General features: G+C 44.9%; 1 protein-coding gene across 45 annotated transcripts in view; it reads right to left on the bottom strand.

Annotated features, from left to right (window-relative positions):
* The window catches only part of MAP2 (microtubule associated protein 2), a 211,735-nt gene that overhangs the window by 13,785 nt on the left and 184,608 nt on the right, over nucleotides 1-13,342 (bottom strand). For 29 of the 45 annotated variants that reach the window (XM_054069490.1, XM_054069501.1, XM_054069489.1 and 26 more), the window contains 5 exons: nucleotides 13,000-13,206; nucleotides 12,455-12,589; nucleotides 9,300-9,361; nucleotides 4,108-4,261; nucleotides 1,613-1,956 (listed from right to left, as the gene is read on the bottom strand). In XM_054069490.1, the coding sequence (XP_053925465.1) occupies nucleotides 1,613-1,956; nucleotides 4,108-4,261; nucleotides 9,300-9,361; nucleotides 12,455-12,589; nucleotides 13,000-13,206 (902 nt within the window). The remainder of the gene's footprint in view (nucleotides 1-1,612; nucleotides 1,957-4,107; nucleotides 4,262-9,299; nucleotides 9,362-12,454; nucleotides 12,590-12,999; nucleotides 13,207-13,342) is intronic. The other 16 variants (XM_054069509.1, XM_054069515.1, XM_054069526.1 and 13 more) reach the window with 4 other exon arrangements.

Below are 13,342 nucleotides of genomic sequence, written 5' to 3'. Positions count from 1 at the left end.
ATCTGAGACGGCATTAGGTGAACCTCACTGTGCTGTATGTTTCGCCCTGTATTCCAAAACTCAGCTATGTAGAGAAGGATCTGATCTGGAAATACTGCGCAACACAGCTTTCTGGAATGGTTTGTTTGCAGGACACTGAATGGAGAAGCATGTTATTCATGCTGATGTCCTGACCCAGGAGGTAGCTGAGAAGGGAGCCTTTCAGAGAGCACTCAGGCTGCCACCGTGGCAACTCCGCAATCCCAGGGAAGTGAAAGCGAATTGGGGCACTGGGTGTTTGCATTCCAGAATCAATATGGAATGCACAGGTTACAAAAGGTAAGTCAACACAGTTGGTTTCACCCACAAGGCTTCTTCCATACTTCTACCATAAAAGTTGGTGAGCTATATTCTTTTTCCTCATTCAGCTTCTGTTTCTAAATAAAATAGGATTTCTTTCAGGTTAAAAAACTTAAAATTTTTATAACTCTTTATCATTAATAAAATAGAACACTTCCTCCTGTAAGCTAGAACAACAGCTCTTCCAAATAGAAAGACAAACAAATTGTTTAGACACAGTTTTGACTTTTCATGGCATTTGTGTTAACATTTCTGCTTTGCCCAAAAATGAGGGAAGGCTATTCCAGCTGTGGCCATAGCTCTGCTTGGCAGGGCATCAAGCAGAGACTCTTAGGAGGAAGACAGAAACACTGTACCTCAGGAAGATTTATTGTACTTCCTAGGCGATCTTTCCTCAGTCTCCAAAAGCTCCTGCTTAGCCTAAAAGCCTACCTGTTTCCTGTGGTTTCCAAAGTTTGGCTGCAGTAACAGGGAATTTTGCTACCCTACGCACGTTCAGTCTTCAGCTGAAAGCAGTCCTCAGGACAATGCGCTTCATTGTGTAACTTTCCAAGGTACAAAAATATCTCCTCTTTTTTTCAGCTTTTAATTGCATCAACACATCTCTGAATTCTTGTTCTTTCAGACAGTGAGAACAGAAGATCCTGATCTGCCCTATTAATACATTCACCTTTTCTTATTTTATATACATTCTCCATTTATACAATTTAAGCTCTGTTCCTGCTTATTCAAATCCTGCAGCAAGAAAACCAGTTCAGTCTAATATCTCCCCCCCCCCCATCACCTTTCGCTTACGGTGGACTGACCAGGTTGGAGGTCGCAACCCTCATTAACCTCACCCGATGCAACGAATATCACATCAAATGACACAACAAAGGGTCGTAGTCCTGTGCAATCCTGCTAATATCTACCTTGGTTAAATCTGAACTTGCTTGAATTAAAGCAAACCTCTTTCATTTGCTGGTATTGCTGAAGACTAAGTCAGCAGCAGCTGCTGAGACTCAGGTTGCAACTTATTTATGGAATGTCGTGCAGGCTTTCATTTGAACGTTTCCAACTCATCTCAGCGAGACATTGTCAGTTTTCAGGTGACAAAATACTGTTCTAAAGATTGTTCTGGCCCCTACCAGTCAATATGACCTAAACAACCAACGTGTATGGATAACAGAAGCAGCGTTTGCAAGGTAACACAAAACAGCTCCCATCCCTATCCCAAAGGTGCACACTTAAGACTAAATCCCATATGGATGAATAAAAAGAGTGGAATCCTTACCTGTCCTCCTTTAGGCTGGTATTTGATGTTATCTGTTGATCCGATTTTGGACCTGACATTCTTGAGGTCAGGTAGAGGCTGATTAATAACTCGTAGCTGCTTCGGAGTTGCTGGAGATTTAGGAGGAGTGCGAATTATGGCAACTTTTTTCTCAGTAGGTACCAGTATAGCAGATTTGGGGGTCCCAGGAGTGTGGGGGGTTCTGGAGTAGCTGGGTGTTCCTGGAGTGCCGGGGGTACGGGAGGCATAGCTTGGTGGTGTCCCTGGAGTAATGGCAGTGGAGCCCGGAGTAGTGGGGGTAGAAGTTCCACTTTTTCCTGTTCTGCTACGAATTGGCTCTGATCCTACATGCAAGGAAAAAAAAAAACAGCATTAGACCCACAGAAATACAGCTTTTCTTCCTTCTGTAGCTCCCAAGATTGCACCCTGGTGTGCCAAGCGAGACGCTGCTCTGAGATGGCTGTGCTAGTGCTGGAAGAGCTGAGGTCCACCTCTGTGTCCTGCTCTGCTAATCAACCTGCCAGGAGATGCCTTGTCTGGCGTGGCTGAGCCGGTGAATCGCCCAGATGGTGATTGAGCTCCGTGCTCCATAACATGGGTGCAATTCTCACAACACCTCTGCTTCCTGCAAAGCTCGCTGAACAGGGCACAGCATCCCATCGATTTTGTCTTGGGGAAAGGACTAGAAGCACCCTTTGGGACCTGATCTGACAGCCTGATGAGCCAGGAAGAATGTTGTCACCTGTTTCAGTGGGTTGGAGCATTAAATTAGAGAGTAGGGATGTCCTGAAGCTAAAGGCTCCGAGTGCCCCGTTGTTAATCCGGTGCCTGCAGCCGAACCCTGGGTGAGCATTCAGCTCCCAACAAGCTCTGTTGTGTGCACGGGCAGCCGTCCCTCACCTGCAGTCACTGAGTTTCATCAGTCCAGTGCAAGAAAGCAACCTTGATTAAAAGTCACATTCTAGTTACATCTGGACCCAAGTTAGAAGCAAATAAATGCTGTAACGTTTGGTAGCGGCTCCATTCGGCATTTACGGCATTGCTATTTCTTTCGCTGAGCACAAGATCGGTTCAGAAGCAGCTGTGTGCTTTCTGCAGCCAGCTCTGCTCGCAGCCCTCAAACACAAACGAGCAGAAGCTGAGATTAGCTCCATACACAAAAGCAAAGCTTTGTGGAGAACACTTGGAGAGAGAAAGACCAAACCAAGCCCCAAAGCCTGGGAACCCCAACGCATCTATGTTTTCACCTTTAAAACATCCAGGAATTATAAATCCAATGAGCCTTTCTAGAGCATCCAGTGGGACTAATCACAGTCTTATTTAAACTATTTGTTAATCACCTCGTTATTTAATGGTGGTGGACCAAACCAAACGCACCGCTGCCCCTGGGGTCCAGAAGAAATTCCTTGCTCTACACGATTCATTAGCAAGACTGAAGACACTCCACGCTCACCTCCAGTTTCCCTGAATGGTTTCTTTCTTTCCAAACCAATCCTAAACCAGAACCTTCTTGCTATACCAAATGAGACAGAAAGGGAGTGATTTTCTCCCCAGCTCTGTGCGGCTTTGGTTTGTTTATTTTTCATTCCTCAGCCCTTCATCACGCTGGCAAACGCTTGATGGCCTCTCGCTCCTGGTCAGCAGAATGGGCTGCTGTGCCAGGCAGGGGTCACTCTGCTTACAAAGGGTCTCAGTTCGACCCTTGGAGCATCACCCAAGAATTTCAAAGAACTTTTTTTGTAGAATTTAACCATTTGCTTCCCTTAAGCTGTCTTTAAAAGGGCCAAGATTGGTTTCTAAACAGAAAAACTAGAGGAATTCCTATTGGAGAGCAGGGAGCCACATCCAGGTTCTGAGGCCTGGGCTGAATGTGAATCTATCTGAAAGTTCTGGGGGTGTTTGGGAGAACTCTCTTTGTCCTGTCATTTCTTTTGGACTGTGATTTGATAACACTGATCCTCAAAAAAGGATCTGGCTGGTCTACCAGCCTAACTCCCCCCAGCGAGTCACTCCACTAGCTAACACCTCAAGTTTTCATCTTGGTTTAAGAGCAGAGGGAGATCATTACTGAGAAATAGCAAGTTAACGATACAATATTAGGTTCACTTTTCTGAGATCTATCAGAATATTTTATATTGCCTACCTCAGGCCTGTCTCCTCGTGCTTGCTGCTGTTCATTAACGGCCCGTGTTAATGATCTTCCCCATCTCTGAGCCCCCCGCAAAGGCATTTCAAATATTAGTGATTGTTCTGAACAGTAGTTCTAGCTCCAGGCATTACAAACAACAGAAAGGGTGCATCCTGTTCCTGGTTTCAAACACTTGCTGCTCAGCACTTGGTATCTGAACAAACATGGTCTGTGGAGCTCTGGTTTCCAACAGCACATCCCAGACCTCTGTGTGAAAGGCAGGGATGCAGGATGCTGTCGCAATCCATCTAACATGGAAGGCAGACATCCACAGTAGGAGAAGAGGGTTAATACGGCAAAAACATACGTGCGGTCCGTCGTACTGAAGAGGAAAGGGAAGCTGTGAGGGAGAGAGAGTTCTCCTCTCTGTCTCTGTCTCCTGACACCCCTCTTCGAGGAGGAAGGATCGAGGAAGGTCTTGGTAGAGAGGAACGCTTCTCAGGACTCTTGCTTACTCCATCCTGACAGTATGAAAATTAAAAAGGAAGGGTTAGTTTTCAAAAGTCATTCTCTGGGCTGTGATTGCTCTCAGCCTACACGCAGAGGGGGAAATCTCATCCTACGGGCCCAGTTTAGTGCCCACACAGGAACCCGTGGGGATCCAGCCACCTCCCATGCTCTGCTCAGCTCCCTGGAGCTTCTTCAACTGCAGCAAAGCACCCAACAGTCATCTACTGTGCTATGTGATCCACATAAAAATACTCTTAGATCTAAACATGAAATCAGCAGACACCTTCTTTTTACCAGGGTTAAAGCAGTGGATAAGTACATTAGGATATTTCTGAGCTCATAGGATGGGTAGGCAAAGGCAGCCTTGCATCGGCAGGCAGCCGTCCCAAAGGCAGACCCCAGCCAGCAGACGACACACCAAGCACAGCGTGACACAGACAATGGAGCTGATGGTGAAAACAGTGCTTAAGCGAGGATAGTCATCAACTTGGCATCAAGTTGGTTTGAAACACAAGCGAAATGGAAACGTGGTGAAGCTAGGATGGACTGCCAAACACTTCTTAAATTTATACTGCAACTTCTTCAACGTTATCCCATGCAGAGACCAAATTAGGTTCCCAGAGCATTTGGCTTCCGCCCTTTCTGCTGGAGATACCCTCCTGCACCGTGGGTTGAATTTGGTTTTGGAGAATATTATTAACTGGTTGAAAATTACACCTTTTAAGCTTGGAAGGCAAATTAGTGCTGCTGTTCTTTGCCACTTACCCACGTGCACCTGGGTGCAACTTCTTAGCAGCCAATGAAGCAGCATCCGTATCATCAACAGAAGATACGTCCTCCTTGTTATAACTTATTTCACTTATGTTTCCTCTGGAGAATATCCTTTGGTTTTATCCACTTTACAAATCATGTAGCCTGATAATCAGTTTTCCTGCCACTGGATGCAAGTAATCCCACATAAGCATCACAAAGCATTACTCAAACTCAGTGGGGTCCATGGAATTAACCTACACGTCTCCAAGCTAACTCTCTCTACCAACTCTGCTACCTTACCTTAGCATCTGATTTTGAGTAGGGCAAGCAGTCTCTGGGGCCCGCTGAGGAGGGCCGTACATAATAACTGTCTGTATCAAGAAATATGGCCCTTCTAGCGGTTAATGAGCAAGCTGAGCTGGGTCTTGGAGGAAGCAATGACTTTGCTCTAGACTTTGAGGCAGGAATCTTTGACAAAGAGGCAGTCTAGTCATGAGAAAACAAACAAAAGAAAACACAACATGAAGCTGGACAAAAGCAAAACACATGCAACATGGACCAAAAAAAAGAGCCAAGCTACCAATTAATATTTTTCCCGTGCCTGATAATGGCACCTATGCAGTTCAGACATGCGTGGAATTTTTAGTTCTGTGTTATTTGACTGAAACCCTCTGTGTCTGGGCAGAGGTACTGATTCTAGGAAGTTCCTTTTTCTGCAGATGCTGTTTTTGTCTTGTGTTAATAGGGTCAAACTGGTGCCAGGTATGGCATTGAACTGGTACAGCTGTTGGTTTGGCAGCATTAGAAGCAAGTGCGAAGCTACAGGAGTGCCAAGAGATCTCAGTCCTTTAAAACCAAGTTGAGCATTTGAAATACATCCCTCCAGGCTACAGTCAAGAATAAAACAGTGAGTATTGTAAAAGCAAAGGGACAATACTATCCCCACCACGGCAGAACGACATGACAGTACTGCTCCTTGTGCCACTGAGTACACAAAACTGCCTAACGCACCCTGAGCACCGTGTTCTGCGCCTTTGGTCTCCCTCTGTAGAGTGACAATGTGGAGTCCTGGGATGAGGAAACCTGTATATGATTGAAAGGCTGATGGGATGTAGCACTGTGATCAAACACTTGTCTGATTCTGAGTAATAATAACACTCCTAATGAAAGAACAATTGAACATCAACAGGACAGATGGGAAACTCTTTGTTGACTCTCAGGAGCACCTAACTGCTTTGCAAAAAGTAATTTCGTTAATAGAGCTACTGGTTTGAGTAACACTTTCTCCCATGGGTATAACTGATACTGTAAAGAACAAGTGCAAGGCTGGTATCTTGGCAACGCACTCCTGATTCTCTCTGTATTCATACAAGCCCAGGACCAATCCCAATGAGCCTGTAATCATGGGATGTGGTAGAGAAATGCCAATGTACAGCCATGAAGAATTTGGCATTTGATCTAAGTCAGTCACCTCGACTCTCTCAATGTTCAGAAAAGGTGGTGGAGTTACTCAGTAACTTTGTTAGAAAATGAGAAAAGAATGGGTTGTCAGCTCCTTCCTGACACTCATTTGGCTTAGGCTTTGGACAAGCCTACAGAAAACTGAGGCTGGTGCGCTCAATGTCATCCACAGCATCATCAACATGATTAAGAGTTGCAGAACTGTGTAACAAACAATTCCAGTCCTACAACACAGCCAAGGTGACTTCTATTAGATATCATCATCCATATCAAGTAGCTCTACCGAGCAAGACAAGAGATTGGTTCAAAGGATGGAAGTGCTTTACTAGCACTTTATATTGCTAGAATGACTTTTGCAACATATTTAAGTCTATTTCTTTTAATATTTATTTCACTGTTTGAGAATAGACAGAATAAAGAAAGTGAATAATTATTTTAACCAGAAACAGAATTATACGTGTTTCTGTCACATAAAAAGCTTCTCCAGATTCCACTGATTTGCCATAGTTCAATTTACGGGTCTAATCCACTCGTGAAGGTTTGGGCCCTATTTACAAGTCCTCTGTGGTGCTCACTGGTGCTGAAGCTCTGAATCTGTGTTGGGTGGCTCCAAGAAGCAGACGTTTGGCAAACACCTTTCACCTGGTTTTCTGAACTCGAGCTACAGCTAAGCACGCACAGTTTGAGGCCAAAATGTTCATCCAGTGTTTTTTGCCTTTTTCAACCTATGGGTAACGCAAAACGTTTCCCCTAATGAGATGGGAAAACCCTTAAGAGATTTTGGGCACAACATAGAGACCTTGTCCTCCACTACGGGTCTAACAGGGATAGTAAAGATGGATGGCACCGAGATCTCTCAGTGGAACAGTCATGACCTTGAGCTACTGCACTGCTCTGAGATTACCACAGTCTAGGTCCCCCCCGTGTTGTTTAGGGAGCAAGGCCCTTTTTAGCATCAGGAAGTGTGGCAGAATCTGGCCCAATCAGATCTCAGTGATGTGCTTGAGGCTGGTAGAGCAAGCAAAGAAACCAAACGTCTCAATCCCCACCTGTGCTTTCCCCAGAAAACTGTTCCGATTCTCTGTCAGCAAGACATCGCCTTTCACCTCTGCCGTAATCTGTGTTGCTGGGAGTGCCAGCTGTCCAAGGGACAAAGACCTACGTAACCATGACTAAGCCTCAGGGATTACTGAAGTTGGGATGCAGAAACCTCGCTTTATTTCAGAGGAGTTCCTGATGTGACCAATGTTCTCAGCATCTCTCTACTGCAGGTACACAGCTCCTTCCAGCAGATGGAACTGCTTAGCCTTGCCTGAGCTTGTTCTGCAAAGCAGTACCTAAACCGCACTTGGAAGATGGATAACAAAACTGACCGGGTGGGATGATCTAACATCACAAGTAGAGAGGAGAAAGCTGTACCCGAAGGACATAAAACCTGAAAATCAGGAAGAAACACAGCAATAAAAAGGGAGAGGGCTTTATAACACCAGAGTTGAAGCCAAGGCATAGAAGAACGTCCAAGAGATGCATGAGTGCGGCAACCAGAGAAGTGAGACAACAGGGAGAGAAGGTAAGCAGGGGACAGACTGCTGATGATAACGTAAGGGATAGGAATCAGAAAGATAGACGGAAAGCAGATAATTCCAGAGAATGATTTTGCAGTGTTTGTACTTAGAGCACTCCATGAACACGGATGACTCTGAAAATGGGCTACGTCTGCTGCGTTAAGTGTCGATCAGCCCCTCAAGGAAAGAGGGTGACAAACCATGCTGTTGACTCAGACCAGAAACCCGCCCAGATACTTCTTAAAGAAGCTCTAGCAGTTTCCCAGTTATGAGCTGAAATGGGTCACACCTGAAAAGCCACCTGAACTCCCTGAACCCATGGCTGAACACAGGTCTAAGTTTCACAGCTCCTCACAGCTGCTTCCATCACTAACTTCTTATGATTCATAGATAACCTGCAGCACTTTGAGACAGAGAAGTTTGCTCCCCAAATAACTGATGGTCTGGTTATTCAAGATAAAAACAATCCAGCTATTAGGAAATGTAGGAACCCTAAAGATCCTCCTCGCTATTACTGATGGCTAATAATGACAGAGTATGTCGTGCTGCAGACGTGAATTTGCGTGTGTCCCTGACATGTAAAAATAGGTGACGAAGACAGGAGGTTTGCTTCCTGAGAGTGGTGGGACAGGCGGAGCGTAGGTCAGCATGGGAGCGGAGCGGAGAGGCGCTGCAGTGTTCGCTGAAGGAAACTCAGCAGCGGGGAGCCAGACACGGGGAGCAGAACAGGCTGCAGAGCAGCAGAAGGCAGGGCACGTAACCGTCAGGTTAAAACACAGACATAAATCAGCAGGGCCCAGGAAATGGTCACTCAGAAAGCACTTAATCACACAAAAATGCTCCAAGCCAGCAAGTTCTGCACAGGCAGAAGGCACCCAGTGAGCCCTGGGGGAGGGTTTCTGCCTGCAGAGCGATTGAGGAAGGCGGCACTGCGAGTGCGGTGCTGCGGGAAGTGCCAAGGTACCCATTTATCCCAGAGGGTGACCTGGCTCCAAATGCCCAACGGCAGCCAGCTCCCGCCGTTCGGCATCTGCGTGCCCCCTGCAGATCTGCAAACTGTCAGCATCTTACACCCAGGGCCGTAACTCAGAGGTTATTCAGGAAAAGTGGTTTTAATTACCCTTCAAAATGAATTAACAAACATGGCAAACAAATTCTAAATGGGACATGAATTAAAAATGGAATACACACTTACTGGATTAACACAAAAAGACGTGAAATAAGGACAAAAAGGGATTATAAAGATGAACAATAAGATGGTTTTACTCACTGAGAGTTTTTCCTTTGCTTGTTTAAATACGCCAGGAGCCTGGTTTGCTTCACCACCTGCTGCTGAGAGACCCAAAGAAAGACTTGAGAGTTAAAAACAGAATAATGAGCATTTCCACTTGGTACACTTATTAGAACAATGAAATGCCTTGGATCTACTGTGCAAAGCGATTACCTTGCGAGTTGCTCTCAGTGAACTGTATGCAGCAATGCACCTGCCTTAAAAATGTCCTATATTCATCCTACTTAAGGTAACATGGTATTCTACATGCTTCAAACAAATTGACATTTTGTACTCATCTTCCTGGAAGTCTGAAAACTCCAGTAAAAAGGTCAAGAAACACCTGACAAGTAGAAGAGGTTCTAGTTCTGAAGGGCAGTCCTCAGACCCCTTCGCATCTAGATTATCAGAGCTGCCCTCTCTCAGGCTCCTTTAAATAATTCACAAATGAAAATTCTAGGAGAGGCCCCTGAGCTCACCGCTCTTCAAACTATTAGCCAACATTCCTACTGGAAAGAGAGAGATTCGCTCAATTATCCTCCTGGTCAATCCAAGGTCAGCGTGCCATGGCTCAGCTCAGCCCTCCGACTTCAGCAGTTCAAATTATATCTGGGACACCACTATTAATTCTGTATTTTGTTTCTCTCATACAACACAGTTTGGGGGTAAGATTTTTCTCTCTGACTTAGATTCCATCCTTACAAAAAGTTTTGGAATGGGGCTGCTTTTGGAAAAGCAGGTGATTGGTTTGACCCTGACGCTATTGTTCATTTCCCCACCAAAGCTGGATGTGAAATCTGGCACGTGTGCCAGGATGCTTCCAGCAAATGCAGAAGCACGGCAGTGGGCACAGATGACCACCTTGTGTGGTAAACTGTAAAATCAACCCTAACGCATTGCACGGGACAGAACTGATCCATTCTCTCCTTTCCCTGTGTAGTTCCCAGGTGTGGTGAGGAGATCCCTGGATTTCTGTCACACTCTCCCCTCCAGTTCTGCCTTCTTAATAGAATTTCATTGCTCCTATTTTTCTTTTTCTTTAAATTGAAGGAGAAGGAGAGAAAACTTGTGAGGAAGAAAAGGATATCTGTGTACTTGAGTTCTTCTGAATTTATAATGGTGATAAGGACAGCACAGCCCTCCTGCATCACCTTGTACCATGTTGGTGCTGGGTTTGGTCTGGATTGCAGCTCCTAAATAATCACAAAGAGATTCTTCCCTCCTTGCTTTGGTATTGAGCCCTAACCAGCCCCTGAAGCTGAAGGAGTAGCTGTGCTGCTTGTGCTGACTTACCTGAAGGCACCACAGCTTCTCCAGCTGACCCAGAGACCTCTACGGGCTCTGCTGCCAGGTTAAACACCCAACGGATGTGTTTCACCTCGGGGGCGACCCCAGAATGGATGACAAGGGACAGAAGCGTACCACATAGTGACACCCACTCATAGCCAGGTGGTTGTCCCGGCCTTGCCACCGGACGCTCTCCTCAGCTGGCACAACCGCAGTGGCATCTCACAACCACTAACAAAACACCAGGTGGATTGGGGTTTCACTCCTGGAACTACAGCAGCCAAGGCAAAGGCTTCACGACTCTCTCCTCAGAGCTGGTCGTGCCATTTCTTTATCAAACAACAAGGATGAGTCTCTTAAAAAGCAGAGCCTCCGTTGTTGACACGGCACTCAAAGCTCCCGGTACTTGCCAGCGCTCACCAGTGACGTGGGCATTTTTTATGGTATTGAGGGGAAACAGCGGAAAAATGTTATTTCCTGGGCCACTACACAGAAAACAGGAGCAAATATTAACTTTTTTTTGTAGACACTTGTATCTTGCAACTGGATGTGTTTCCTTTTATAGTCACAGGGAATGTAACATCGGGGCTTGAACCGGCTGCAGTACACTCAAAGCCATAGGGACTACACTGCCAAGGGACTCGTGGTGGGGCTCCACTGGCCAGGGACAACTAATGCTGACAAGACCACTCCAAATAGGACACGCTGACAGTTGAAACCTGCTTCAAGAGATGGTGCTGTATTTTACATAAAAGGAAAATGGAAGAGAGACAATGTCCCTCTAAATTTGCATACTGAGACCGGCCTCAATTTAGAACAGCAGTGACTCATTGGCGCAAAACGGGGTGGGAGTGACTTCTTAGGAACACTTTTGGTATTGCATTGTTTAGCTATAGGATGGGAAATAAATCCTGTTCTTAATTTTTGAGCTGTAAGAAGCCTCTAGTTCTGTGTTGCCATGCATGGTTTTCTCCTAACAGCCCTTGTTTCGCTCATGAACAACCACACTGCAGCGTGCGGCTCTATTACACGACAGAAAACCTGTCAGCAAACTCCTCCATTTCCTAAGATCACCAGAAAAGTCAAGATGTTTGTCTTTCCAACCTGAGCTCACTGTAACAGCGAATAATGTGATGAAAATGCTGAGAGGGTTCTTTTTGGTCCTCTAAATAATGATACACCTATCAAAATGTAACAGGAATCATTTGTTTCGTCCTTTCATCGTCCTCTACCAAATATTAAGATTCTGGCTTGGAATGCATTCGTAGTGTAAGCCCAGATTTCTTCTCGCTCAGCTCCATGCTGCATGTGGTTGGATTCCCCCTGTGGATTTCGACTGCACAGCATAAATATCAGTGACAGACTGGGAAGTGTCAATGCAGAGAACGTCAATCAATGAAATATAAGGCTGAAACACTTCTTATTATGCATGAGAGTAAAAAAGCAAAATAATGGAAATGCACACCATGGTTTAAGCTGTCAACATTTTCCCACCAGAAAAAGAAAAGAAAAAAAAAAAAAGGCGTAATTAAAGAAAAAAAAAAAGAACAAAACGACGAGTAGCGATTCCTACCACACCACACTCTAAGCATGATGCCAAGGTACAACCACAGCACTTGAAGGTCCAAGCAATGAGAAGCATACATGAGGTTGGCCTCCGTTAAACAAACAAACACACACCGGGAAAGAAAGAAGGAAAGAAAAAAATGATGCAAACCACTAAAAAAGCGATACTATTGGTAAAGATTAATATTCTTGGAGGAAAAAAATAAAAACAACAGAGAAGCTTCTATAGCCATGAGATTTACAACAAAAAAATATGTCTATGTTTGCCAGCCACATTGCATAACTGAACAGAACGCAGTCACCTGTCTGCTTCCGTTTAACACAGGAGAGATGAGTTGGTCTAGTATATTTGATAGCAGGTTTTAAAATGATTTTCCTGGAGGGAGAGTGGGCCTGAACTTCAGTTTTTTTAGCAAGTTCAGCTTTCTTATACACTGCTACGGACAAGAAAACACAAAAAACATAGAATCAGGAAAAAAGACAGCAACCAGTTTCATACGACAATACATCAAGTGGTAGTCCCACTGCTCCACAACCCCAACCCCACGCGGCGCTTCTACCAGGATCAACAAATCCGAGGTCAGAAGAGGGGGAAGCACCGGTGCATTAACCTCGGTTGTGTCACCCAGCGACCGGTGGGGATGTCCACAACAGAACAAGAGCGGTGGAACAGTGAGCCTTGCACATGGCTTTCCATAGAGTTGTACAACATCTCGTTAAAAAGCACTATTATTAATAGCGTTAAGGTTCACGTCATGTACAAAAGAGTAACCGGATAATACCGAACCAAAGAATAAAAATAAAAATAAAAATAAGTACATATTGTAATAGGGAGTGTTAAATGAACCTTTTTTCCTTCTCACTTCATCTCTGGAGAGTGTGCTAGGTTCCTTTTTAGCTATTTTCCTTTCAGGAGTAGAAATTCTGCCTCTCCCAGTTTTAAAAGGTTTCTCTTTTTTATGCTTATCGAGAGATGGTCTTCGCAATTCTCTCTCTGCCTTCTCCTCTTTAGGAACAGTCTCTAACTGCTCAGTCATGATGCTCCTATCATCATCTGTAGGATCAGAGCAAATTATAACAACAAACAAAAGATTAGTAAGGAATGTTAACAATACTGCAGTGGAGCAGGGCAAAAATAGCTGAAGATAGAGCAGATGGATTAATAAAAAAGGCAGGCTATTTTACCGTTT

Source organism: Cuculus canorus, chromosome 6 (genome assembly GCF_017976375.1).
Source record: "Cuculus canorus isolate bCucCan1 chromosome 6, bCucCan1.pri, whole genome shotgun sequence".
NCBI lineage: Eukaryota > Metazoa > Chordata > Aves > Cuculiformes > Cuculidae > Cuculus > Cuculus canorus.
The sequence above is the reverse complement of the archived record's forward strand: the minus strand, read 5'-3'. Positions and strand labels throughout refer to the sequence as shown.